We start from the raw sequence: 25,327 nt of genomic DNA on the forward strand, positions 1-25,327 counted from the left end.
CCAGCTGTGTGCACCACTCTGAGCACCTGGCTGTGTGTGGGCACTGGGGAACAAAACCTGGGTCGTTGGGCTTTGTAGGCAAGCGCCTTAACTTTTGAGCCATTTCTCTAGCCCCTAAAGCTGATCTTATCACTTACTTCTTTTTCTTTTAAATTTTTTTGTTCATTATTTATTTATTTATTTGAGAGCGACAGAGAGAAAGGCAGATAGATATAGAGAGAGAATAGGTGCACCAGGGCCTCCAGCCGCTGCAAAAAACTCCCTACGTGTGCGCCCCCTTGTGCATCTGGCTAACGTGGGTCCTAGGGAATTGAACCTGGGTCCTTTGGCTTTGCAGGCAAATGCCTTAACCAATAAGCCATCCCTCCAGCCCCCCCCTCCTCCAGACCGGGGGGGGGGGTATGAGAGCACCAGGGCCTCCAGCTACTGCAAACAAACTCCAGACGCATGTGTCACCATGTGCTTATGTGGGACCTGGAGAATTGAACCTGGGTCTTTAGGCTTCGCAGGCAAGAGCCTTAATCGCTAAGCCATCTCTCCAGCCCCCTTTTTCCTTTTTTTCTTTTATTAATATTTTCTTTATTTGAGAGACAAAGGAGCAGATAAAGAAAGAATGGGTACACCAGGGCCTGCAGCCACTGCGAACAAATTCCAGATGCTTGCACCACCTTGTGCATCTGGCTTACCTGGGACCTGAAGAATTGAGCCTGAGTCCTTGGGCTTTGCAGGCAAATGCCTTAACTGCTAAGCCATCTCTCTAGCCCCTTATCACTTTATCACTTTCTTACTTCAGAAATTGTTGTTACAGTAGCACTCTGGAGGCAGAGGCAAGAGGATCAGCATGAGTTTGAGGCCAGCGTGGGCTACGTGAGACATTGTCACACACACGCACACACTGTTAGCAACTACACTTCCCCGTAGACATGCCCTTGGAGTCTAGAAGAGTACACATCCAGCAGCGTGAACAGGAATTACCTGAGGGAGGAAAGGATGCTCCTGCCCTTTGGCCCAAGTATCCTTCAAGATGAACTTGGAATCATTACCTTTCCTGGCCTTCACTTTCCTTTTCCTTCATCTTAGGGTTTGGAGTGTGTCTGTATGTTCTGACCACTCTCTGCTTACCTCTGCGTCGCCACTGGGACCCAGCTTGCCAAGTAGACGGCCTGCTGGTTACTACCTTTCCCTGTAGATGAAGTCCGCCGGCTGCCTCGCCCTGCCTGTCCTTCACCTCGCTGTGTCTCACACGTCCACCGTGTACACTGACACGGCCTTGTTGGGGCAGGGACCTTTCTGTCTTCCCTTGTACCCGTAACCTCTAGCACACACAGTGACGCCGCACAGGAGATGGCCGTCGTACGCTCGCACTCGAATGGCTAGGGGCACAAGTAGTTGTTACCAGATGTTCACTTACATCAGTCCCTGGCCTCCGCCCTCTGGATAGAGCAGTCCTAGAAGCTCATGTTCCCACAGTCACGTCTTAACTTTTCCTCTTCCAGTGGCTTTTCCTCTGTGTTTTTTGCTGGATGTTGAAGCAGTTTGGAACGTGGCCTCCTTTGGGTGGTTTCCTCCAAGACCAAAATACATACAGAGCCGCTTGTGTGCACAGCAGATTGAACTGGAGACTCAGGCAGGGAAGACGCCCTCTGTCCTATTGCAGCAATAAAGACAACAGAAAATCAGGTGACTATTTATTTATGTATTTGCAAGAGAGAGAGAGAGAAAGAGAAAGAGAAAGAATGGTCACACCGACGTCTCTATCTGCTACAGATAAACTCCAAATGCATGTGTTACCTTGTGCATCTGGATTTATGCGGGTACTGGGGAATTGAACCTACGTTATTAGGCTTTGCAGACAAACGCTTTAACTGTTGAGCCATCTCTCCAGCTTTGGTTTTATTTATTTATTTATTTATTTATTTGAGAGAGAGAAAGAGAGAAAATTGTTGTGCCAGGGCCTCCAGCCACTGCAAGCAAACTTCAGAAGCATATGCCACTTTGTGTGTCTGGCTTTACATGGGTACTGGGGCATTGAACTTGGGTCGTTAAGCTTTGCAGACATGTGCCTTATACTGAGCCATCTCTCCAGCTTAGAATTTTTTTTCCCCCCTAGGTAGGTAGGATCTCATTCTAGCCCAGGTTGACCAAGAATTTACTGTATAGTCTTAGGGTGGCCTCGAACTCATGGTGATCCTCCTACTTCTGCCTCCTGAGTGCTGGAATTAAAGGCGTATGCCACCACACCCAGCTCCAGATTTGGTTTTAAATGGCTTTTGCCACCCTGCTTGTGGTACATCTACTTCTTTCTTGAACTTCTGACCCTCCTATTTGTACCTTCCAGGTGCTGGGCTTATGCGATACTGGGGATGGAACCCAGGGGTTCAAGCATGGTAGGCAGGCACTCTCTGAAGTAAGCTGCAGCCTCAGCCCCTGGAGACACTGCGCATGTTGTGTGTCTTCTGACAGTGTCTTCCTGTCCTTGGCTGTGCTTCTTGGACACTGGACACTGACCTTTGGCCTTGGGAACTGGGTTGCTCTTGTGGTTCTGGATGATGAGATTGAGGATTGTGGTCACATTGTGCCTGTGTCTTTCCTCAGTGAATAGCTTATTCTAGACCTGTATTACAGGTACGTACAGATTTTAGGAGACTAAGGCAGGAGACCAGCCTGGGTACACAGAGGAAATCCTGTCTTTAAACAGCCAGACTGGGTGGAGAGGTGGCTTAGCAGTTAAAGCGCTTGCCTGCAAAGGCAAAGGACCCAGGTTTTATTTCCTAGGACCCATGTAAGCCAGATGCACAAGGTGGCACATGCATCTGGAGATGGTGTGCAGTGGCTGGAGGCCCTGTCGTGCCCATTCTTCCCCCCATCCTCTCTCCTTGACTTATTCTAAAAGAAACAAAATAAATAAATGATACATATTTTAAAAAAACAGAACAGCCAGACTACCCAGCAGTGTGCACTCTGGTTCACAGAGCAGCAAGAGCCATGATTGCGTAGGAACTTAATTTCTCTCTGTGTCTCTTCATCTTTCTTCCTCTCTCTATTTCTACTTCCTCTTCTTGATTTTATTTGTTTGTTTGGTTTTTGAGGCAGGCTCCTGTTCTAGCCCCAGTGGACCAAGAGCTCTGGCTCTGGCAGGCTGGCCTCAAACTCCTGGAGATTTTCTTGTCTCAGCCTTGAGTGCTGGGATTAAATGTGTGAGCCTGTGCTGGGCATGGTGGCGCACACTTTAATCCCAGCACTGGGGGGTGCAGAGGTAGGAGGATCGCTGTGAGTTCTGGGCCAGCCCGGGACTACGGTGTGCCAGATCAGCCTGGGCTAGAGTGAGACCCTACCTGGCTCCCTGTTCTTTTTTGATGAGAACCACATATTTATTGGATTTTTCCATCTGGGTTGTTCATTTATTCATTAGTTCGTTCCTTCCTTCCTTCCTTCTCTCTCTCTTTCTTCTTTTTTATTTTATTTTATTTTATTTTATTTTTTTTGAGGTACGGTCTCATTCTAGCACCAGCTGACCTGGAATTCACTCTGTACTTTCAGGATGGCCTCGAACTCACAGTGATCCTCCTACCTCTGCCTCCCTGAGTGCTGGGATTAAAAGCATGCACCACCATCCCTGGCTCCTCTCTTTCTTTTTAAAAGTTTGTTTGTTTATTTATTTATTAGGGAGAAAGAGGCAGATAGAGAGAATGGGCATGCCAGAACCTCTAGCCATTGCAAAGGAATTCCAGACACATGTGCCACTTTGTGCATCTGGCTTACATGGGTACTTGAAATTGGGTCCTTAGGCTTTGCAGGCAAGTGCCTTAACTGCTGAGCCATCTCTCCAGCCCTTTTCTTTCTTTTTAGTACTCCCAACCTGTCCTGGCTACCCTTCTACCTCCCAGTACGTAGCCCAGTTCTTTTGTGGTGCCAACATTTGTGCCTGCCTCCTGCTTCTGCCCACGTCTGCCTGCCAGTCAGTGTCCTTGGCCTCCTCCTCACACTGTGTGTGTCAGACTGGGAGTCCTCCTCCGGTGAGTCAACCTATTGCACTGCCAGGACCCTTAGCACCTTCCTAGAACTCTGTTCTTTACCTCAGGGAAGAGGGTTCTGAGGGAAGTTCCTGGCGTTAGAGATGAGCCAGAAGGGATTTCTCTGAAAGACAGTGTGGAGGAAAGGCCAAAATGTAGAGCTTCAGTCCCAACTTTGGAAAGGCTCCATAACTGCCTCTCATGTCTGTAATAAATACATACATAAATAAATAAACAAACAAGCACACACCCACATATTATATGATTTTTATGTTATTTTTAAAAATTTTATTTCTGTTTGTAAGCACAGAGGGATAGAGAGATAAGACAGAGAATGGGTGCGCCAGGGCCTCTATCCATTGCAAACATTCCAAATGCATGTGCCACTCTGTACTTCTGGCTTTATGTGGGTACTGGGGAATCAAACCCTGAGTTGTTAGGCATTGCAAGCAAGTACTTTAACTGCTGAGCCATCTTAACTGCCCCAGCTATATCTTTTTTAAAATATTTATTTTGAGGGCTGGAGAGATGGCTCAGAAGTTAAGGTGCTTGCCTGGGAAGCCTAAGAACAGTTGTTCGAATCTCCCACGGAAAGCCAGACGCAGGAGTGATGCAAGTGTGCAATGTCACACATGTGCACAAGGGGCCACATGTGTTTGGAGTTCATTCACAGTGGCTGAAAGGCCCTGGCACATCCATTTTCTCTCTCTCTCTCTCTCTCTCTCTCTCTCTCTCTCTCACTCTCTCTCTCTCTCAAAAATAAAAATAAAATATCCATTTGAGAGAGAGGGGGAGAGAGTGTGTTTGGGCACATCAGGGTCTCTAGCTACTGTAAACAAATTTTGATGCATGCATTACTCTGTGCATTTGCTATTTCATGGGTACTGGAGAATCGAACCCTGGCTGTCTGGCTTTGCAAGCAAGTGCCTTTAACCACTGGTCCATCCCTCCCAGCCCACTATCTTTTGTTTTTGAGGCAGGTGTTACTGTAGCCCAGGCTGACCTTCAACTTACTGTTGCCCAGGCTGACCTCAAACTCAGAGAGATCCTCCTCCCTCCGAGTGCTGGGATGAGAGGTGTGTGCCACCACGCCTGGCTGCCCTTCATCTTTTGGCCTTTCTTCCTCTCCCTCCAAACTCACTTTTCCTTTCTGTACTTCAGCTGAAGGCTGATGCTTTGAGAATTGTTTTCTCTTAGTTACAAGACACAAGATCTTGTCCACTGGGGTAGAGAAAACCATGGCTGTCAGATTATTCAAGCAATAGCACGACACCCCCTCTCTGATTCAGATGTTGTTCAACATTCAGGAACAGTCAGGGGGTGGATGGTTCCATAACTCCAGAGGCTGGTGCGTGTGCTTCTCAGTGTGGCCATCTGCAGAGACATGCTGTCGGAAGGTAATTTATACATATGTAGTTGTAGAAGCCTGCTTGATGCTAAGGGGTAATTTCTGTTGTTGTTCTCGTTTCTTTTTCATCAATTTATTTTCTTGGCTTTAAAAATGTTTTGTTTACTGGCTTAAAAGCTACCTGTTTCAAAATGAAATATCTTTTTTTTCTTTAAAATATTTTATTTAATTAGTTCTTTGATAGAGAGCCAGATTCACATATATATATACACACACAGAGAGAGAGAGAGAGAGAGAGAGAGAGAGAGAGAGAGAGGACGCGCAAGAGAGAATGAGTGTGCCAGGGCCTGCAGCTGCTGCAAACCGACTCCAGACACATGTTCCACCTTGTGCATCTGGCTTATGTGGTTCCTGGGGAATTGAACCAAGGTCTTTTGACTTTGCAGGCAAGTGCCTTAACTGCTAAGCTATTTCTCCACGCAAGATATTTCTCTCTCTTTTTTTTTTCAAATTTATTTATTTTATTTAAAAAAATTTTTTTTAAATTTATTTATTTTGAGAGCGACAGACACAGAGAGAAAGACAGATAGAGGGAGAGAAAGAGCCAGGGCTTCCAGCCTCTGCAGACGAACTCCAGATGTGTGTGCCCCCTTGTGCATCTGGCTAACGTGGGACCTGGGGAACTGAGCCTCGAACTGGGGTCCTTAGGCTTCACAGGCAAGCGCTTAACCGCTAAGCCATCTCTCCAGCCCTTTTTTCAAATTTTAATTAACAACTTCCATGATTATAAAAAGTATCCCATGGTAATATCCTCCCTCCCCTCACTTTCCCCTTTGAAATTCCATTCTTCATCATATCTCCTCCCCATCTCAATCAGTCTCTCTCTTATTTTGATGTCATGATCTTTTCCTCCTCTTATGATGGTCTTGTGTAGGTAATGTCAGGCACTGTGAGGTCATGGATATCCAGGCCATTTTATGTCTGGAGGAGCACAATGTAAGGAGTCCTACCCTTCCTTTGGCTCTTACATGCTTTCTGCCACCTCTTCCGCATTAGACCCTGAGCCCTGGAAGGTGTGATCCAGGTATTACTCAGTACTCCAGTCACTTCTTTCCAAGAAGTGCTTACTGGGCAGTTTGATAAGCAGAGTATATACATTTAGCCAGGCAGCAGCAGACATTACACCCCTAGGACTCATGACTACCACTGTTTTAAGTTTCAGTATCAGGGATGTATTCCCTCCCATGGAGCAGGCCTCCAGTCCAATTAGAGGGCAGTTGGTTTCCACCATGACAGACATGCCACTATTGCGCCCATTGGCTCATTTGGTCTGGCTGGCCAAATATAAGACTGTTGAATATCTTCACTGGTGGTTTCTTTCTCCCATTGAACTGCTTGCAGAATGACTTCTTCCAGCTTTCTGTCAGCTTGTCTACATGGAGGAGGTTATCAGCTCAGTTCCAGCAGGATTTCTCAGTGGCCTTGCCACCTAAGTATGTGGAATCTTCAGCAATAGTCTTACCATCTACTCCTGGTGGGAAACCAAGGGCTTCAGCAATGGCCTATAATATTTTGGGGACATCAGGGACCTCCCAGGCCAACAACTGAAATATCTTTTTAACTCTGATATTGTTTTGTTCTTTCTGTCTGTCTCTCTTTTAAAATATTTATATTATTTGCAAGCAGAGAAAGAGAGAGAGAGGGAGAATGGATGCATTAGGGACTCCAGTCACTACAGACTAACTTCAGATGCTTGCACCACTTTGTGCATCTAGCTTTATATGGATACTGGGGAATTGAACCTGCGTCGTTAGGCTTTGCACCATTGGCTGTATATAAACACTGGGGCATTGAACCCAGGTCATAAGGTTTTGCTGGCAAGGGCCTTAACTGCTCCAGCCCTATACCAACATCATCATTCTTTTCTTTTTCTTTCTTTCTTTCTTTCTTTTTTTTTTTTTTTTTTTTTTTTGGTTTTGTCTTTTCAAGGTAGGGTCTTGTTCTAACCCAGGATTTTACTATGTAGTCTCAGGGTGGCCTTGAATCACAGTGATCCTCCTACCTCTGCCTTCTGGACTGTTGGGATTAAAGGCTTGCACCACCACGCCTGGCTAGCGTTCATATAATCAGTCATGACATCATATTCCTCCCATAGGATCCAAGGTTAGACGTGAGCAGCTGGGCGTGAAGACCATGCTTCTAGTGGAGGCTTCCCATATTGTTGAGGTCTCAGTCCTTCTTGCCTGTGTGCTCCAGTGGTAGGTACCCCTCCCTGTTGTTTTTCCTTTAAGCACACAGTTCAGCTCATCTTCCAGCCTAGACTGTCCCTAGGGAAACAGAGAAAGGGGTATAAACAGCTAAAGGCAGTTTAAGATGTAATGGTTAAAGGAAGTTATGGACAGTAAGAGTTTAAAGAGAAATTGGAATTACCTAGTGTTAGATAGCTATTTAATAGTATAATGCTCTTGCTGGGTAATTATTGGCATATAAGATGGGCATTTAACTCGATAGTGTTTATGGAGCTCTTACTGTGAGTTGGGTATTTCTGCTCAAGATAGCCGCACTATGTGAAGACCATTGTTAACCTCGTTTTTTACCCATGAAAACTGAAGTTTAAGGTTTTTATTAACCTCTCCAGGTTAACATAGCTATTTGAACCAGACAGACTCAGACCCAGATAGCTTGATTCCCAGGTACAGGTCTGTGGCATGTTTGTATCACAAATGCATAGCCTGATGAGTTTTCACAGATCACATGCCCGGTAGCCGGCACTGGGGTCAAGAACAGACATTGCCAGCGCCCATGAGTTTCCCCTTTGCCCTGTGCTAGAAAGAGAAACAGCTCACTGGGCTGTGTGTATTCGGCAGTAGCGGTGGGGTGGGAAGGAGAGAGCAACGGTGAGTAATACTAACTGGTTTTAGAGAATTAGCTCCCACGACTGTGGAGCACAGGCCAACAGGCCCAAGACTCAGGGAAGAGTTGCGCTTCCAGCCAGAGCTTGTTTGCTGGTTTTACCACATCCCTTATCTGTTTTGCAGAGAAGGGTCTGTATCATGTGGAGCCCGGCGCCGCCGGCAGTGTGTGATCTTCCCGCCATGCCCTCCTGGCTTCGAATTTCTCCTTTGGTAGCTCAGTGATTGTTCTCGTTCATCTTCAGCTGATTGGAAGAGTCCTGCCCATATTTTGGGGGATTAGCTACTTTAATCAGAGCTTACTAATTTACGTACTAAATAGTGCTTTCACTGAGATGGCCAGAAAAATGTTTGACTAAATAGCTGGGCACCATGAACCAGTCAAGGTGACACATGCAGCTATCACATGGCTGTGGTTATTTCTCCCCAAAGGTGATCACTTTCCTAATTTATAATTGCGTAGATTAGAACTATATACAGGTGGAAACACACGCATACACATATGTACATACCCATATATGTACACACCCATACATGTGTATTTATATCTATTTCGTGCCGTGCTGCTTTTTTGTGTCTGGCTTTATTCACAGAGCCCATATCAAAATTGGAGTGTCTTCTTGCCCAGTTTATTGACAGCCCTTCTGGCATGGTCTGTAGGATAGAGGTGTTGGAGTGTGAGGAACCCTCCTCACCCTGGGTGGGTTCTCCTAGTGTGGGAGATGGAAGTTGTTATGCTTTGCCACAGTCAATCTTCTTTTCTCTTTCTATTTATTTACTTTTTATGGTACTAGGGATTGAACCCAGGTAAGCACTTCATCTCCAAGCCGTCCTCCCCGCTGTGTCCCTTTTGAGACAGGGTCTTCATGTAGCCCATGCTGGTTTCAACATGGTGTCTGTCCTCCTGCCTCAGCTTCCTGATAGTTGAGTGGCTGATGTGCGTCACCACACCTACCTTCTCTTTTGTTTTTGACTACTGAACTCTTCTTCCCCGAACCCTCAACCCCAAACCATCCATGGTTCCACTGTACAGAGAGCTGGTGCTGTTTTTCTCTCTCTCTCTTTTGTTTTTTTGAGGTAAGGTCGCACTCTGGCTCAGGCTGACATGGAATTCACTAGGAAGTCTCAGGGTGCCATCGAACTCACGGCGATCCTCCTATCTCTGCCTCCTGAGTGCTGGGATTAGAGGCGTGTGTCACCATCCCGTGCTTATTTCTTTTTGTTTTTATTCACGCCTTCTCTCCACCTCTTGAGCTCCTCAGCGCCTCAGCCTGAGACTCTCAGCCGCATCTGGTCCTCCTCAGCTTCCCATCACGTTGATATACTTGGGCCTCGGCGCTACCCACACGGCTTTCCCACCCTCCTTTGAGAAGTAGAATGAAGACAGCCGGTCCATGGTCCCACAGATGGAGAGTGGTAGAGATGATGCTTTGAGTTGCAGCCTTTGTTCCCGGGTCCCATCCCTCTTGGCTTGGGCCTCCCTCTGCTCCTCCCCTGGTCTTCGTGCTTCCTGCCACAGGAGCACCCCTACTTGCCAAATGCCACAGGCCAGGGAGCAGTCGATAACTCTCACGCAGGTCCCCTCTGTGGGGACCCTTGTTCTCCTCCAGCACAGTGATTTCATATCCTCTAGCCTTTTGTTAATGTCCCCTCCTGGCAAAGGGGAGGCCTGCAGCCAGCCTCTGTCAAGCTGGCTGGTGGGCATGCATGCTTGGCCCACGGTCTGGGCAGCTTCACGACTTACTATAATCACTCCTTATGCCAGCTTCTGAGTCATAGGAGCCCAGAAGGGGCCACCTTGAGACTCCTGAGCTGGAGGTTGTGGTGGTTTGCCTGTCAATCTCAGCACTTGGGAGAGAGGTAAGAAATCAAGAGTTCAAGGTCAGCCTTGGCTACATAGCAGATTTGAGGCCCACCTGAGTTACTTGGGACACTGTGGGAGAAAAAGAAGGGGAGGAGAAGAGAAGTTCTTTTCTAGGCTTGGAAGGCCTGTCACCAATGTACTGCATGTCCTTGTCAATTTTGGGCCTTGGGTTCCTGTGAAATGAGGGTTGGATCAGGTTGTCCTCAGGGTCCCTCCTTGTGCTACATTTCACCCTGCTTCCTACGTCGCACAAGAAAGCTCCCAGTGTGGCCGCGGGATTAGGTCTGACAGCCGGGGAGGGAGAGGTTCTTGCCACAGGATCATCCTTTCACCGTGCCTCTCTAATGTTTGCAGAATGCCAGTGACAACCCTTGCTTTTCTCTGCACTCCAAATTCAAGCCTATAATCTCCTTGTATGTCTGTGAACTTGTGTTTACTGTTAGGACACCGAGGTGCAGAAATCACGGGTCACTGTGCTGAGCTTGAGGGCGGTTGAGATAATCATATTTGGTCTCTGAAGAGAGGGTGTGTGTGTGTGTGTGTGTGTGTGTGTGTGTGTGTGTGTGTCCAAGGAAAGATGGAGACATAGAGACAAACTGACTCACTATGCTGGTACTCCAGTTTTGTTTTGTTTTGTTTTTTTGTTTCCTCCTCTTTTTCTTGGGTGGTGGTGGGGGGGGGTTCCCAGATAGGGTTCTCACTTGTAGCCCAGGCTGACCTGGAACTTGTCTGTAGTCCCTAGCTGTGTTGAACTCATAGTGATCCTCCTACCTTTGCCTCCTGAGTGCTGGGATTAAAGGCATGTGCCATCACACCCAGCCTCAATTAAAAAAAAAAAATTTATTTGACAGAGAGAGTATGTTGAGAAAGAGGTAGATATATAGAGAGACTAGGCGTGCCAGGGCCTCTAGGCATTGCAGATGAACTCCAGACGCATGCACTACCTTGTACATCTGGCTTATGTGGGTACTGGGGAATTGAACCTGGGTCCTTAGGCTTCGCAGGCAAGCGTCTCATTCGCTAAGCCATCTCTCCAGCCCTCAATTTTGTTTTAAAATCTACAGTCTTGAAACTGAAGAGATGGTTCAGTGGTTAAGATCACTTGTCATTTAAGCATGAGGGCCTCAAACTATGAGTTTGACTCTCCCAAGCCCATGTAAGCAGCAGGGCATGGCCATGTATGTGTATAACCCCAGTCTGTGGCAGGAGGCACAGGATGAGAATCACTGGAAATCACTAACTAAAAAAAAAAAAAAGGCAGCTCTGGGTAGGGAGAGACCCCCATCTCAAGGAAGTCTATGGAGGAGCAATAGAGAAGGACACCTGAAGTTCCCTGGCCTCTGCACGCTTGCACACACACCACACCACAACAGTCTGCACACACGCACACGCGTACATGCACACACAAAAATCCTCCAAGTCTTAGTTTTGCTGGTTTGAGTTAAAAGTAATGACTGCGGAGGAGGCAGATTCCTGCCTCTGACTCTTGGGGATGTGTAATGAGGGTGAGGGAGAGGCGCTCTGTTCATTGTCTTTGCTCGAAGCATTTCCCCTTGGGTGGGGGTCGGTAACCAGCCTTGTGGACTGTCACCAATTCCCTGTGCAAGAGGAAGCAACCCGGGACACCATATTATTGACTGGTTTATTTATAATTAGCTCCAAAAGCTATTGTGCTGCCAGAGTCTTCTCTCTGTTCACCTTCAGATTCACCTTTTCGAGGTAGGGTCTCACTCCAGCCCAAGCTGACCTGGAATTCACTGTGTAGTCTCAGGATGGCCTCAAACTCATGGCGGTCCTCCTACCTCTGCCTCCTGAGTGCTAGGATTAAAGGAGTGTGCCACCATGCCCAGTTTATCTGATTCTTTTTTTTTTTTTTTTTTTGGTAAGATTTTTATTTATTTATTAGAGAGAGAAAGAGAATGGGCACACCAGGTCCTCTACCCACTGCAAACAAACTCAAGTTGCATGTTCCACCTTGTGTATCTGGCTTATGTGGGTACTGGGGAATCAAACCTGGGTCTCCAGGTTTTGCAGAAAAAGAAAGAAAAAGTTCTTAAAAAAAAAAAACAACTCTCCTTTTAAAATTTTACTTTATTTGAGAGAGAGATAAAGGGAGAGAAGGAGAGAGAGAATGGGCACATCAGGGCCTCTAGCCACTGCAAACAAACTGTAGATGCATGCGCCACCTTATGCACCTGACTTATGGGGGTACTGGGGAGATAGAACCTGGGTCCTTTGGCTTCACAGGCAAACGCCTTAACCACTAAGCCATCTCTCCAGCCCCAGAAAATGATTCTTGAAAACAAAAATGAGCCAGGAGTGGTGACAGATGCCTTTTATTCTAGCACTCGGGAGGCAGAGTTATGAGGATAGCCATGAGTTAGTTCAAGGCCATCCTGAGACTACATAGTGAATTCCAGGTCAGTCTGGACAAGACCCTACCTCAAAACAAAACAAAAATACTTTAAGAACTCTTTCTTTCTTTCTTTCCTTCCTTCCCTCCTCCTTATTTTTTTGGTTTTTCGAGGTAGGGTCTCACTGTGGCTCAGGTTGACCTGGAATTAACTACATAGTCTCAGGGTGGCTTTGAACTCACGGCGTTCCTCCTATCTCTGCCTCCCGAGTCCTGGGATTAAAGGTGTGCGCCACCACAGCCCGCTTGCTTTAAGAATCCTTAAAGGAAACAGTCATTTCGGAATTCTGCTGTTGTTGCCTTGGCCTCCCCCTGCCACACACACTTTGTGCTCCTTCGCCCTCTACACATCAAAATATGTCAAAAATGTTAGTGTTTCTTCTGAGTTTTCTGGTTTGACCCTTCCTTGGTAGGTAAACATGAAGTTGTTGTTCCCAGTATGTGGAAGAGAAGTCTGAGACAGCAACACTTTGCACCCTAGCGCCCACCTGGCCCTCACAGTGACAGCCTGCCCTGGGCCCCTCTGGCTGTAACTCCAGGAAGCACACAGCAGGGTTAGATGGCCTGCAAGTGTGGAAGGACGGACCTGGTTGTTATTCTTTTTTTTTTTTTAAGTTATTTATTTATTTATTTATATTTATTTGAGAGTGACAGACACAGAGAGAAAGACAGATAGAGGGAGAGAGAATGGGCGCGCCAGGGCTTCCAGCCTCTGCAAACGAACTCCAGACACGTGCGCCCCCTTGTGCATCTGGCTAACGTGGGACCTGGGGAACCGAGCCTCGAACCGGGGTCCTTAGGCTTCACAGGCAAGCGCTTAACCGCTAAGCCATCTCTCCAGCCCCTGGTTGTTATTCTTAAAGGTGCTAACATAGCTTGGCTCTCTGCTTATTTCCTCCCTTTTTTTCTATGTCTCCCTCCTTTCTTTCTTTCTTTTTTTGATTTTTCAAGGTAGGGTCTCACTCTAGCTCAGGCTGACCTGGAATTCATTATGTAGTCTCAAGAGTGGCCTCTAACCCATGGAGATCCTCCTACCTCTGCCTCCCTAGTGTTCGAATTACAATGTAAGGGCCATCAGCATGCCATTTTTTAAAATTTTGTTATTTAAAAAAAAAAATCAGTCTCACTATGTAGTCCAGGCTAACCTTGAACTCGTGGTGTTCTTCCTGCCCAGCTTCCCACGTTGGGGACTGTAGGTGTGTACTACCACACCAGTCTAGCTCGGCTTGTTTCTATGGAAGGCCAGAAAAGTCTGCATTCCTTTCTCCTCGTTCTCTCTGTTCAGGGGAGAGTTTCTGGTCCTAGGGTTGGTTGCAAGGTGAAGTTGCTTCACCCCCATTGCTCCTTTGTCTTGCTTTGCAGAGCATGCCACTGCATCTGGGCCAAAGGGTCCTCGTGTGTGCCATCCTAACGTGGGAAGAGAACAGCTTTCTTTTCACCACCTTTTTTCCAGCTCTTCCTCTTGCCAGGAGCGAGAGGGGCCATCTTTCTGTTCTTACCAGCCACCAATCTTGTCTGATTGCTGCCCCACCTTTGAGTCTTCATTACTTCCTGGAAGGCCTGTTTCCATATCCAGTCACATTGGAGTCACGTTCATCTTCGTATAAATGGGATGGGCATAATTTAGTCCCATGGCACCAACCTTCCTCCCAACAGATTCACCCAGTGAGGAGAGTGGGTGACATTTGGCCCTGAGGTCTGTCTTCTTGGCATTTGCATAAGGGTGTGCAAGAAGGGCAGATTATGCTTGCTCTCCCTCGATGCCTAGAACTGGTGGGAGCGGAGCAACATGCTGATGTGCCATAAGGCCCGACTTGTTGCCTCTGTCACTAGACGAGCGAGTGAAGTCGGATGAGACCCGGTGGGAGTGCTCTTGCCCGCTCACAGGCGCAGCGAGTGCTTGCCAGCTCTCTCCGCATGAAGCGCTGCGAGTGGTGCCCCTGGCACACCGACCCCATGGCCGGAGGCTGCTCCCTGCTGTGCCCGTTCGCTACTGCCCAAGCTGTGTGCTTCCTCACGGCCAGCTGGTACTCAGCCCAGTTGGACAGTTAGGCCTGTCACCAGAGCTACGGGACGCGGATGCGTACGAGAGAGCTTGATGGAATACGGGGCAAATGAAGCGGTGTTCTCCTGTCGTTCTTTAAACACAGACTCAGGCAGGCCCAGCCACTGCACACTCCACTGTCAAATGACAGAGACCGGGGCCACCAGGAGGGTCGGAGTGTGGTTGTGCTCCACGCTCCTGCATTTTCACGTTTCACACAAGCAGCACTTGAGATCATGGACAGTGTTTTGTTTCACAAGTTTCACATAAGACGTGAGATGTGGGCCCTTACTCATAGGGCCTTGCCCTATGTTAAAGGAGTGAATGTACAGTTATGTGTATTGAGCAAAATAGGTGTATCATTTTGTGGTATCTTTCTCCACCTATTGTTCCTTCCCTCCCTCCTTTCTTCCCTTTTAAAAAGTATTTTTTTAATTTATTTATTTGACAGAACTTTACATTTTTTTTTCTGATTTTTTAAATTTATTTACTTGAGACAGAGAGAAGGAGGGAGGGAGAGAGAGAGAGTGTGTGTGTGTGAGAATGGGTGCACCAGAGCCTCCAGCCACTGCAAATCCACTCCAGATGCATGTGCCACTATGTGCATCTGGCTTACGTGGGACCTGGAGAATTGAACCTGGATCTTTAGGCTTCACAGGCAAGCGCCTTAACTGCTAAGCCATCTCTCCAGCCCTTCTTTCTTCCTTTTGTGGTAAGGTCTCACTCTTGCCTAGAACTCACTGGCCTCAAGCTTTATAGTGATCTTCCTGCCTCAGCCTTCTGAGTGCCTGTGCTCGCTCACTGAGACTTTTCAATTAGTCTGTTTATGTATAGAACTGAAGGGTCCTACTGCTGTGGTGTAGTGTAAAGTGGATTTGGGTTTCAGTGATTTAGTGAATTTTATTTATTTATTATTTATTCACAAGAAGAAAGAGAGAGGAGTGTGTGTGTGTGTGTGTTTGTATGGGTGTGCCAGGGCCCTCTAACACTGCAATGGAATGCCAGATGCATGTGCTACTTTGTGTATCTGGCTTCATGTGGGTACTGGGGAATTGAGCCCAGGCCAACAGGATTTGCAAGCAAGCACCTGTAACTGCTGAGCCGTCTCCCCAGCCCTGTTGGAGCTTATAAAAGTTACATATTTATTTGCACGTGTGCATGGGCACACCAGAGTCTCTTGCCAATGCAAACAAATACCAGATGCATGCCCCATTTTTTGCTTCTTTTTAAAAAAATATTTTATTTATTTATTTTTTTTGTTTGTTTTTCGAGGCAGGGTCTCACTCTGGCTCAGGCTGACCTGGAATTCACTATGTAGTCTCAGGGTGGCCTCGAACTCATGGCGATCCTCCTACCTCTGCCTCCCGAGTGCTGGGATTAAAGGCGTGCGCCACCACGCCCGGCAAAATATTTTATTTTTATTTATTCATTTGAGAGAGTGATATACAGAAATAGGCAGGGAGAGAGAGAGAATGGGCATGCCAGGGCCTCCAACCACTGCAAACAAATTCCAGATGCATGTGCCCCCTTGTGCATCTGGCTTATGTGGGTCCTGGGGAGTTGAACCTGGGTCCTTTGGCTTTGCAGGCAAGTGCCTTAACTGCTAAGCCATCTCTCCAGTCTCCCACTTTTTACTTCTAACTATATGTGGGTGCTAGGGAATTGAACCAGCAGGCTTTGCAAGCAAGTGCTGTTAACTGCTGATCCATTTTCCTTTAAACTGGGACTTTTAAATTTTTATTTGTTTATTTTTAAGATTTAAAAAATTTATTTATTAGAAATGGCAGGGGGGAGAGAATGGGCACGCCAGGGCCTCTAGCCACTGCAAACGAACTCGAGACATGCGTGCCACCGTGTGCATCTGGCTTACGTGGGACCTGGAGAATTGAACGTGGGTCCTTCGGCTTTGCAGGCATGCGCCTTAACAGCTAAGCCATCTTTCTAGCCCAGACTTTTTTTATTTTTAAAATTAATTTTTTAGCTGGATATGGTGGTACATGTCCTTTAATCCCAGTACTTGGGAGAATGTGAATTCGAGGCCAGCCTGAGACTACATAATGAATTCCAGGTTGGCCTGGGCTAGAGTGAAACCCTATCTCAAAAGACCAAAAAAAAAAAAAAAAAAAAGCAAGCACCTTGACCACTGAGCAATCTCCCCAATCTTACCTGAGACTTTTAAAGCAATTTAAGATGGCTCATTCTGGATCTTAGCAATATGCCTTGGTCCCTCTTGTAGAACTGCGACATATTGAGAGAAATCTATTTCTCTCATTTTGTGGATGAGGAAGTCAGAGTTCTAAGAAGTAGGATGGATTGGTGGTCAAGGCTACAGGAGGCTGGAGTAAAGGGGACAGAGCCAGTGTGTGTGGAGCCCCGCAGTCCGGGTCTCTGCTTGGCCCCACTGGTCTGGCAACAGCACTGACCTGGGCTCCCTTCCGGCAGGACCAACCTAGAAGCCTTGCAGAAGAAGCTGGAGGAGCTGGAGCTTGATGAGCAGCAGCGGAAGCGTCTCGAGGCCTTCCTGACGCAGAAGCAGAAGGTGGGGGAACTGAAGGATGACGACTTCGAGAAGATCAGTGAGCTGGGGGCCGGCAATGGCGGAGTGGTGTTCAAGGTCTCCCATAAGCCATCTGGCTTGGTCATGGCCAGAAAGGTGAGTTTGCCTGGATCAACAGGTGATGAGGTTATCTCTCAGGAGACCTGGGGCCCTGGGTACGCTTAGAAGAAAGAGGACTGGTCACACAGTGCCTTTGCATGCTGTTTGAATTTCCTAGTCTGGGAAACAGTAGCAAGGGGTCCTTCTTCGTGTTCCATGAGCTGGGAGGGGGACACCCGGTTTGTCATTTGTCAGGGGGAGCTCAGGGCGAATACTGAACCCTTCATGGTGAAGCCTTGAGCTGGCTTCTTCTCCTGTCTACCCCTGCTCTTCTTTGTGAACACAGCCCTCCTGTCCAGAAAGACTGGATTCTCCCGTGTTTGCATGTATGCTGTCTCCCATCTCTCCCAGCAGTGTCCATCCTTAGGACCCACCTCTTAAGTTGCTTCAGTCCACGCTGCCAACCACCACTTCTAAGCATGATCTCTCACTTGATTTATTTATTTGAGAGTGACAGATAGAGAGAGAAAGAGGCAGAGAGAGAGAGAATGGGCGCACCAGGGCTTCCAGCCACTGCAAACGAACTCCAGACGCATGCGCCCCTTGTGCATCTGGCTAACATGGGTCCTGGGGAAATGAGCCTTGAACTGGTGTCCTTAGGCTTCACAGGCAAGCGCTTAACCGCTAAGCCATCTCTCCAGCCCCCATTTAGTTTTGTTCCTGGGGGCGGCGATGCCACTGTTCCCCACTTCTGGATTGAAAGACTGGTAGCCTAGCTTTCTGGTGCCAGCACCTGCTTGTGCATGAACGGGTAGGACTTGGATGAAGTACAAACATGGTTTTCAAAATTGCCTATTTTGAGCTGGAGGTATGTGTTAGTAGTAGTAAAGTCACTTGCCTGCAAAGCCTAACAGACCGAGTTTGGTAATCTAGTACCCACATAAAGCCAGATACACAAAGTGACACATGGATCTGGAGTTCGTTTGCAGTGGCTAGAAGTCATGGCACGCCCATTCTCCTCTCTTTCTCTCTCTCTCTCTCTCTCTCTCTCTCTCTCTCTCTCTCTCTCTCTCTGTCTCTCTCTGTCTCTCATCTGTCTTCTTTCTCTCTCTGCTTGCAAATAAATAAATAAAAAAAAGAAAAAGAAAAAGAAATGACAGTAAAAACTGCTTACTTTCCCAGCTGTGATAGCTCTTGCTGGTAACCCTAGCTACTTGAGAGGCTAAGGCAGAAGGATTGTGAGTTCAAAGCCTGACTGGGCTGCAGAGTGAGTTCTAGGCCAGTCTGGACAATGTTAAAAAAATAAAAATAAAAAAGAAAGTCACAAGCGAGTTAGGGAACATAGCTCAGTGACAGAGCACTTGCCTAGCATGAGTAAGGCCCCCATGCAATCCCCAGAACCATAGAAGGGGGGACAATATTTAAGGCTTCCTCCCGTCTGTTTCTTTCCCAGTTAATCCACTTGGAGATCAAACCCGCAATCCGGAACCAGATCATCCGGGAGCTGCAGGTTCTGCACGAGTGCAACTCCCCGTACATCGTGGGCTTCTACGGGGCCTTCTACAGCGACGGCGAGATCAGCATCTGCATGGAGCACATGGTGCGTAGCTGCCTGTGGGCCGTGGCGTTCATTAGCGCAGTGTGATCTGTGCTCTGGGTGGTGACAAGCTCACAGGATGACAGGCCTCTTTAGGCTTCTGCCTCTCTTTAAAGAGAGATGGTAGTAACCAGGGGTCCTCCGTGGATTTCTTCAGAATGTGACTTTCAGTTTTCTCCTCTCCAAATAACTCCAGGTTTTTTTATTTTTTACTATACCCTAAGGCTTTTTATTTTATTTTATTTTGGTTTTTTTTTTCCTAATTTCTATTAACATTTTCCATGATTATAAAAAATATCCCATGGTAATACCCCCCCCACTTTTCCCTTTGAAATTCCATTCTCCATCATATCCCCTCCCCATCTCAATCAGTCTCTCTTTTATTTTGATGTCATGATATTTTCCGTCTCTTATGATGGTCTTGTGTAGGTAGTGTCAGGCACTGTGAGGTTATGGATATCCAGGCCATTTTGTGTCTGGAGGGAGCATGTTGTAAGGAGTCCTACCCTTCCTTTGGCTCTAACATTCTTTTCGCCACGTCTTCCATATTAGACCCTGAGCCTTGGAAGGTGTGATCGAGATGTTACTCAGTACTCCAGTCACTTCTTTCCAGCACTATGATACCTTCTGAGTCATCCCAAGGTCACTGCCATCTGAAAAGAGAAGATTCTCTACCCAAAGTGAGAGTAGCATTAATATAATATAAGGGTATGAATAGTAAGAGACATGCTTTCTGAGCAGTTTGATAAGCAGAGTATATACATTTTTCCAGACATCAGCAGATGTTACATCCCCAGGGTTCATGACTACCCCTGTTTTAAGTTTTCAGTATCACAGATGTATTCCCCCCATGGAGTGGGCCTCCAGACCAATTGGAGGGCAGTTGGTTTCCACCATGACAGACGTGCCACTATTGTACCTGTTGGCTCATTTGGCCTGGCTGGCCAATTATAAGGCTTGCAGTGTCCACTGTTGAGTATCTTCACTGGTGGTATCTCTTTTTCCCATTGACCTACATGTAGAATGGCTCCTTCCAGCTTTCTGTCAGCTGGTCTACATGGAGGAGGTTATCAGCTCAGTTCCAGCAGGATTTCTCAGTGGCCTTGCAGTCCAAGTATGTGGAGTCCTCAGCAATACAATTTTTTGGTTTTATTTACTTGAGACAGAGGGGGGGGGGGGAATGAGAATGGGTATGCCAGGGCTTTCAGCCACTGCAAACAGACTCTAGATGTATGCACCATCTTTTGTATGTGGCCTACATGGTCCTGGGGAATCAAGCCTGGGTCCTTTGGCTTTGCAGGCAAGCGCCTTAACCACTAAGCCATCCCTCCTCCAGTGCTGCCCTGACTTATTTAATTAATTAATTTATTTATTTATTTGAGAGTGACAGAAAAAGGCAGATAGAGATAGATAGAGAATGGTGTGCCAGGGCCTCCAACCACTGCAAACGAACTTCAGATGCATGCGCCCCCTTGTGCATCTGGCTAACATGGGTCCTGGGTAGTTGAGCCTCAAACCTGGGTCCTTAGGCTTCACAGGCAAATGCTTAACTGCTAAGCCATCTCTCCAGCCTCTAACTTTTTTAAAAAATATATTTTTAAACTTTATTTGTGTGAGAGAGATACACAGAAATAGGCAGGTAGAGAAAGAGGGAGAGAATGGGTGTACCAGGGCCTCCAGCCACTGCAAATGAACTCCAGATTCATGCGCCCTCTTGTGCACCTGGCTTACATGGGTCCTGGAGAGTCGAACCTGGGTCCTTTGGCTTTGTAGGCAAGCGCCTTAACCACTAAGCCATCCCTCCAGTCCTTCCCTAAGGTTTTGATGTGGTTGACACTTGGTCAATAAAATTTAAATTTACTCACTTTATATAGTGCTATGTGCTAGGTACAGAGTTCTGGAGTTGTAGATGAGTTAATGCTGCCTGCCTTCAGAGGGTTTATAATCTACCTTAAGGGCAGCCTTTTGGGTGAGTAGAGCAGTATCCCCTTCCCTGCAGATGCATTTGGGGAGGGCAGGGGTGAGTGAGCGGTCATTTGAGCCTAGCTGAGTGCATGCTAACATCAGTCCCATCTCCACCAGCTGCCTGCAGGCCCTTCCCTTCCCTGCGACAACAGCAACAACAGCAGCCGTAAAGTCAGTGCTGACGGTGATTACTCATGTTTATGGGGCATATCATTGTATCCAGCATTAACCTAAGTAAATTAGTATCTTAACGCATTTACATCGCAACTGTTTTGAGTGGGCACATTATGTCACCCCGTGAGGAAATGAAGCCCAGAGAAGAATCACCTAGGTCACCACTTAGGTCATACCACTAGGAAGTCAGACGGGTAGAGTTTAAACGGAGGCAGCCTGACTCCAATGCTGATGCTCCACGAACCCACTGGGTAGTGGTGAGCGGACTGGGTGTTTGTACCGAAGGGAAGAGCTCCTGGCTTCACGGCTACTTTGTTGGCTTGTTTCCGTCATGCAGCACGGCATAGGGAACTTCGGAATGAGACAGATGCGTGCTTACATCTTTTTCACACATCAATAAAAAGTGTTGATGTTGGGTTGGAGGGATGGCTTAGCGGTTAAGGCATTTGCCTGCAAAGCCAAAGGACCCATGTTCACTTCCCCAGGACCCAAGTTAGCACATGGTAGCGCATGCGTCTGAAGTTCGTTTGCAGTGGCTGGAGGCCCTGGCATGCCCATTCTCACTCTCTCTTAACCCCCCCTTTCTCTGTCAAATAAATAAATAAATAACATATTTGAAAAGATTAAAAATAAGTGTTGATCGAGCCCAGGGTCTTGCTCTGCCACTGAGCTGTTCCTCAACGTTGCCCCACCGTGTCTTAAAAGCCGGGAATGGCACAGCAGGTGTTTGTCATTCTGTTCCTCAGTGTTACCGGCTCACTGTGACCTGGGGCAGGCTTCTTGCTTGATCTTCTGATCCTCAGCCTCCTCACCTGTGCAGTGCCCGCCCTCACACCTGCTTCATTGTGGACACCTGGATCAGAGCAGCCGAAGCAGGCACGCCAGCCCGCTGTCCGACCGAGAGGCCGCGTTCTGCAAGCGGCGCTTTCCACGCCCTCCTTGCCACGGTGCCCACGGTTCCGAGCAGCTGGCTAGCGGCTGTGTGTGGGGTGCAGTGCTTTCCATGTGGAGCGGGCCCTGAGCCCTGGCTCTGTCTCCTTCCTGGCCCTCTGCACCTGCCCAGGCCTTGTTGCCTGGCCTGCATGGGCCTCCCTGGGAGGGCTCTTGTGCTCCTACTCCCATTGTTTTCAGCATCTCGTCAGCCAGGTGTTGTGGTGAACGCCTTTAATCCCAGCACTGGGGAGGCTGAGGTAGGAGGATGGCTGTGAGTTCGAGCCCAGCCTGAGAGTGATTCCAAGTCAGCCTGGGCTAGAACAAGACCCTACATCAAAGAGCTCAAAATAATAAATAAATAAACAAACAAACAAATTTTCATTTTGTTGATCACGAGGGGCCACAAATATTTTCTGCCATCTGCCAACATTGGTGGGTGCCATATGGAACGTAGATCATTAGACTGGCTTCTTCGTGTTTAAAGGTTTGACTAGAGCGAGGTAGTGCCTGTCAGAAGTGTGGGCACATTTCTGGCTTGGTTGCAGCCTCTGGCCTGGGATGCTGACTTTCCCATTTGGCTCTTAGACTTCCCCTCCCCTCCCCCCGTCCATATCTATGGTATGTGTACATGTGTATGTATGTTGTGTGTATATGTGAAGGCCAGACGTCAACATTCAGGTATCCTCCTCAATCTAATTTAATTTTGATTTTGTTCTGTTTCATTAAGGTAGGGTCTCACTGTAGCCCAGGCTGGCCTAGAATTCACTATGCAGTCTCAAGATGACCTCAAACAGCAATCCTCCTACCTCTGCCTCTTGACTACTGGGATTAACGGCATGAGCCACCATGGCAGGTGAGACAGGGTTTTTTTTTTTTTTTTTTTTTTCCTGTTCTTTTCATTTTATTTATTTATTTGTAAGCAAAAAGAGAGAGGAGATAGAGAATGGGCATTCCAGGGCCTCTAGCCACTGCAAACAAACTCCAGACACGGGCGCCTCTTGTACATCTGGTTTGTGTAGGTCCTGGGAAATCGAACCTGGGTCCTTTGGTGTTGCAGGCAAGCACCTTAACCGCTAATCCATCCCTCCAGTCCTGAGACAGGGTTTTTCTATGTACTTCTGGCTGGCCTGGGACTCACTGTATAGGCCACTGATCTTGAACTTGGCAGTAATTTTCCCACCTTGGGCTACCAAGTGCAAGTATTGCAGATGTTGTCTGTTGTGCCTGGATACTTTGGGTTTCTTGTGCTCTCTGTGTCTCTGATGAGTGGTTTTATTTTTAGCCCTGGTCCAAGAGTTTTGGATGAAGATGTATAAATGGCTGGGAAATTCCTAGACAAGTAGAAGGAAAAGGGGAAGTGGTGATAAACCAGAAACAAGCAGAGCCAGAGGAGCGTACATTCCTCTTCAGTTTTGCTAACATCACAGAAGGTGGGTGGTGGTATGACTGGTTTTAATAACAACCAGTTTTCAGATCTTCCACCACCTGCCAGGACTTTTTTTTTCCCCACATTATATAAGTTATTAATCCGGTCACCCTCATCTCAGATGAATTATTATCCCCTCCCCTGCAGCTGGATCAGTGAGACTAGCCCTGAGAGATTTTTTAATTTTTTTAAAATTTTCATTTATTTGAGAGAGAGGGAAAGAGAGAAATAGATATATAGAGAGAATAGACATGTCAGGGCCTTCAGCCACTGCAAACTAACTCCAGAGGCATGTGCCATCTTGTGCATCTTGCTTACGTGGGTCCTGGGGAATCAAACCTGGGTCTTTTGACTGTAGGCAAGCGCCTTAACTGCTAAGCTATCCCTCCAGCCCCCTGAGAGATTTTATAATTACTTTACGTCACAGAACCAGTAAGTGGCAGCTTTCTTAAAGTTTCCTGCTCTTCCCCACTGCACTGTGCAGGTGGTGCACTCTGGGATTTTTGTGTCTTCTCAGCACAGGACATGATTAGATGGTGAAGTCTTCTCTAAGGACCCCCACTTGTGTGGTTTGGGGCTCTTGTATCCAGTCACAATTACATTAGTTGACTAACATAGGTTCATTGTTCTGCTGTTTGTTTGGTGTGTGTTTTGAGGTAGGGTCTCACTCTAGCCTAGGCTATGTAGTCTCAGTGTGGCCTTGAACTCACAGCGATCCTCCTACCTCTGCCTCTGGAGTGCTGGGATTAAAGGCGTGCACCGCCACACCCAGCCTGGCCTTTTTTTTTTTTTTTTTAATGCAAGAAAGGGAGAGCAAAAAAAGAGAGAGAGAGAGAACTGGCGCACCAGGGCCTCTAGCCACTGTAATCAAACTCCAGATGTGGGCACCACCTTGTGCGCATGTGCAACCTTGTGTGCTTGTGGTCAGCTTGTGTGTCTGGCTTACGTGGGATCTGAAGAGTCAAACATGGGTTCTTAGGCTTTGCAGGCAAGCGCCTTAACTGCTAAGCCATCTCTCCAGCCCTTCTCCCCTTTAAGTTTTTTTTTTTTTTAATTTATTTTTATTTGAGACAGGGAGAGTGGGAGGGAGAGAGAATGGGTGCATCAGGGCCTCTAGCCACAGCAAATGAGCTTCAGACGCATGTGCCACCTTGTGCATCTGGCTTATGTGAGGCCTGGAGAATCAAATCTGGATCCTTAGGCTTCGCAGGCCGCTAAGCCATCTCTCCAGCCCTCCTCCTTTTTTTCTTAAAGACAAGATCTTGCTGTGTAGCTTAGGCTGCCTTCTAATTAGTGGCTCTACTGATTCAACCTCCCAAGTTCTGGGATTGTAGACTGCCCACCATATTAGACTGGTTATTTCAATGATTCTGGAACTCTTCCTTTTAAAAAAAAAAAAAATTATTTTTATTTATTTATTTGGGAGAGAGAGAGCATGTGCCAGGGCCTCCAGCCACTGGAAACGAACTCCAGATGCATGCACCCTCTTGTGCATCTGGCTTACATGGGTCCTGGGGAGTCAAACCGAGGTCCTTTGGCTTTGCAGGCAAGCGCCTTAACTGCTAAACCATCTCTCCAGCCCAGGAACCCTTCCTTTTTTACTCTGGATTTACAAATAGTGGTTGCCTCCTTTGTTCCCTTGCTGATTTCTTTCTACCCTTGGACTCTGGATATGGCAGACCCTTTTTTTCTTCCCATGGATTTGGATCTTTGGGAATAGTGAGTCCCCAGAGTAGAAGATTCTTCTGGTACTAGGGAGTGTGAATCTGAAAAACTGTCAGGAGGTGGAAGGGTGAATTCTTTTGAGGGCCAAGCACCGTGCCTAGAACCCATTAGGTATTGTGTGCTGTCTGATTGCATGAGGTTGGCTAGGTTAGGGGAAGGCCTGGAAGGCCTGGGGCTTGTAGGGAGTTGAGCCGTGGAGCCAGCCCCAGGGCCCTCTGTCCTTGAGTGCCTGAGTACGCATAGGCTCACAGGGCAACCAGAACTAATACACCAACTAACTAACTTAGGGCTGGACAGGTGGGTCAGCAGTTACGCCT

At 47.4% G+C, this 25,327-nt stretch overlaps 1 protein-coding gene across 1 annotated transcript in view; it reads left to right on the plus strand.

The window, feature by feature from the left end:
• The window catches only part of Map2k1 (mitogen-activated protein kinase kinase 1), a 95,456-nt gene that overhangs the window by 37,874 nt on the left and 32,255 nt on the right, over nt 1-25,327 (plus strand). The window contains exons 2-3 of the mRNA XM_004662557.3: nt 17,037-17,247; nt 18,644-18,790. Coding sequence (XP_004662614.1) covers nt 17,037-17,247; nt 18,644-18,790 — 358 coding nt within the window. The remainder of the gene's footprint in view (nt 1-17,036; nt 17,248-18,643; nt 18,791-25,327) is intronic.

The sequence above is a fragment of the Jaculus jaculus genome, chromosome 10, assembly GCF_020740685.1.
Source record: "Jaculus jaculus isolate mJacJac1 chromosome 10, mJacJac1.mat.Y.cur, whole genome shotgun sequence".
Classification (NCBI taxonomy): Eukaryota; Metazoa; Chordata; class Mammalia; order Rodentia; family Dipodidae; genus Jaculus; species Jaculus jaculus.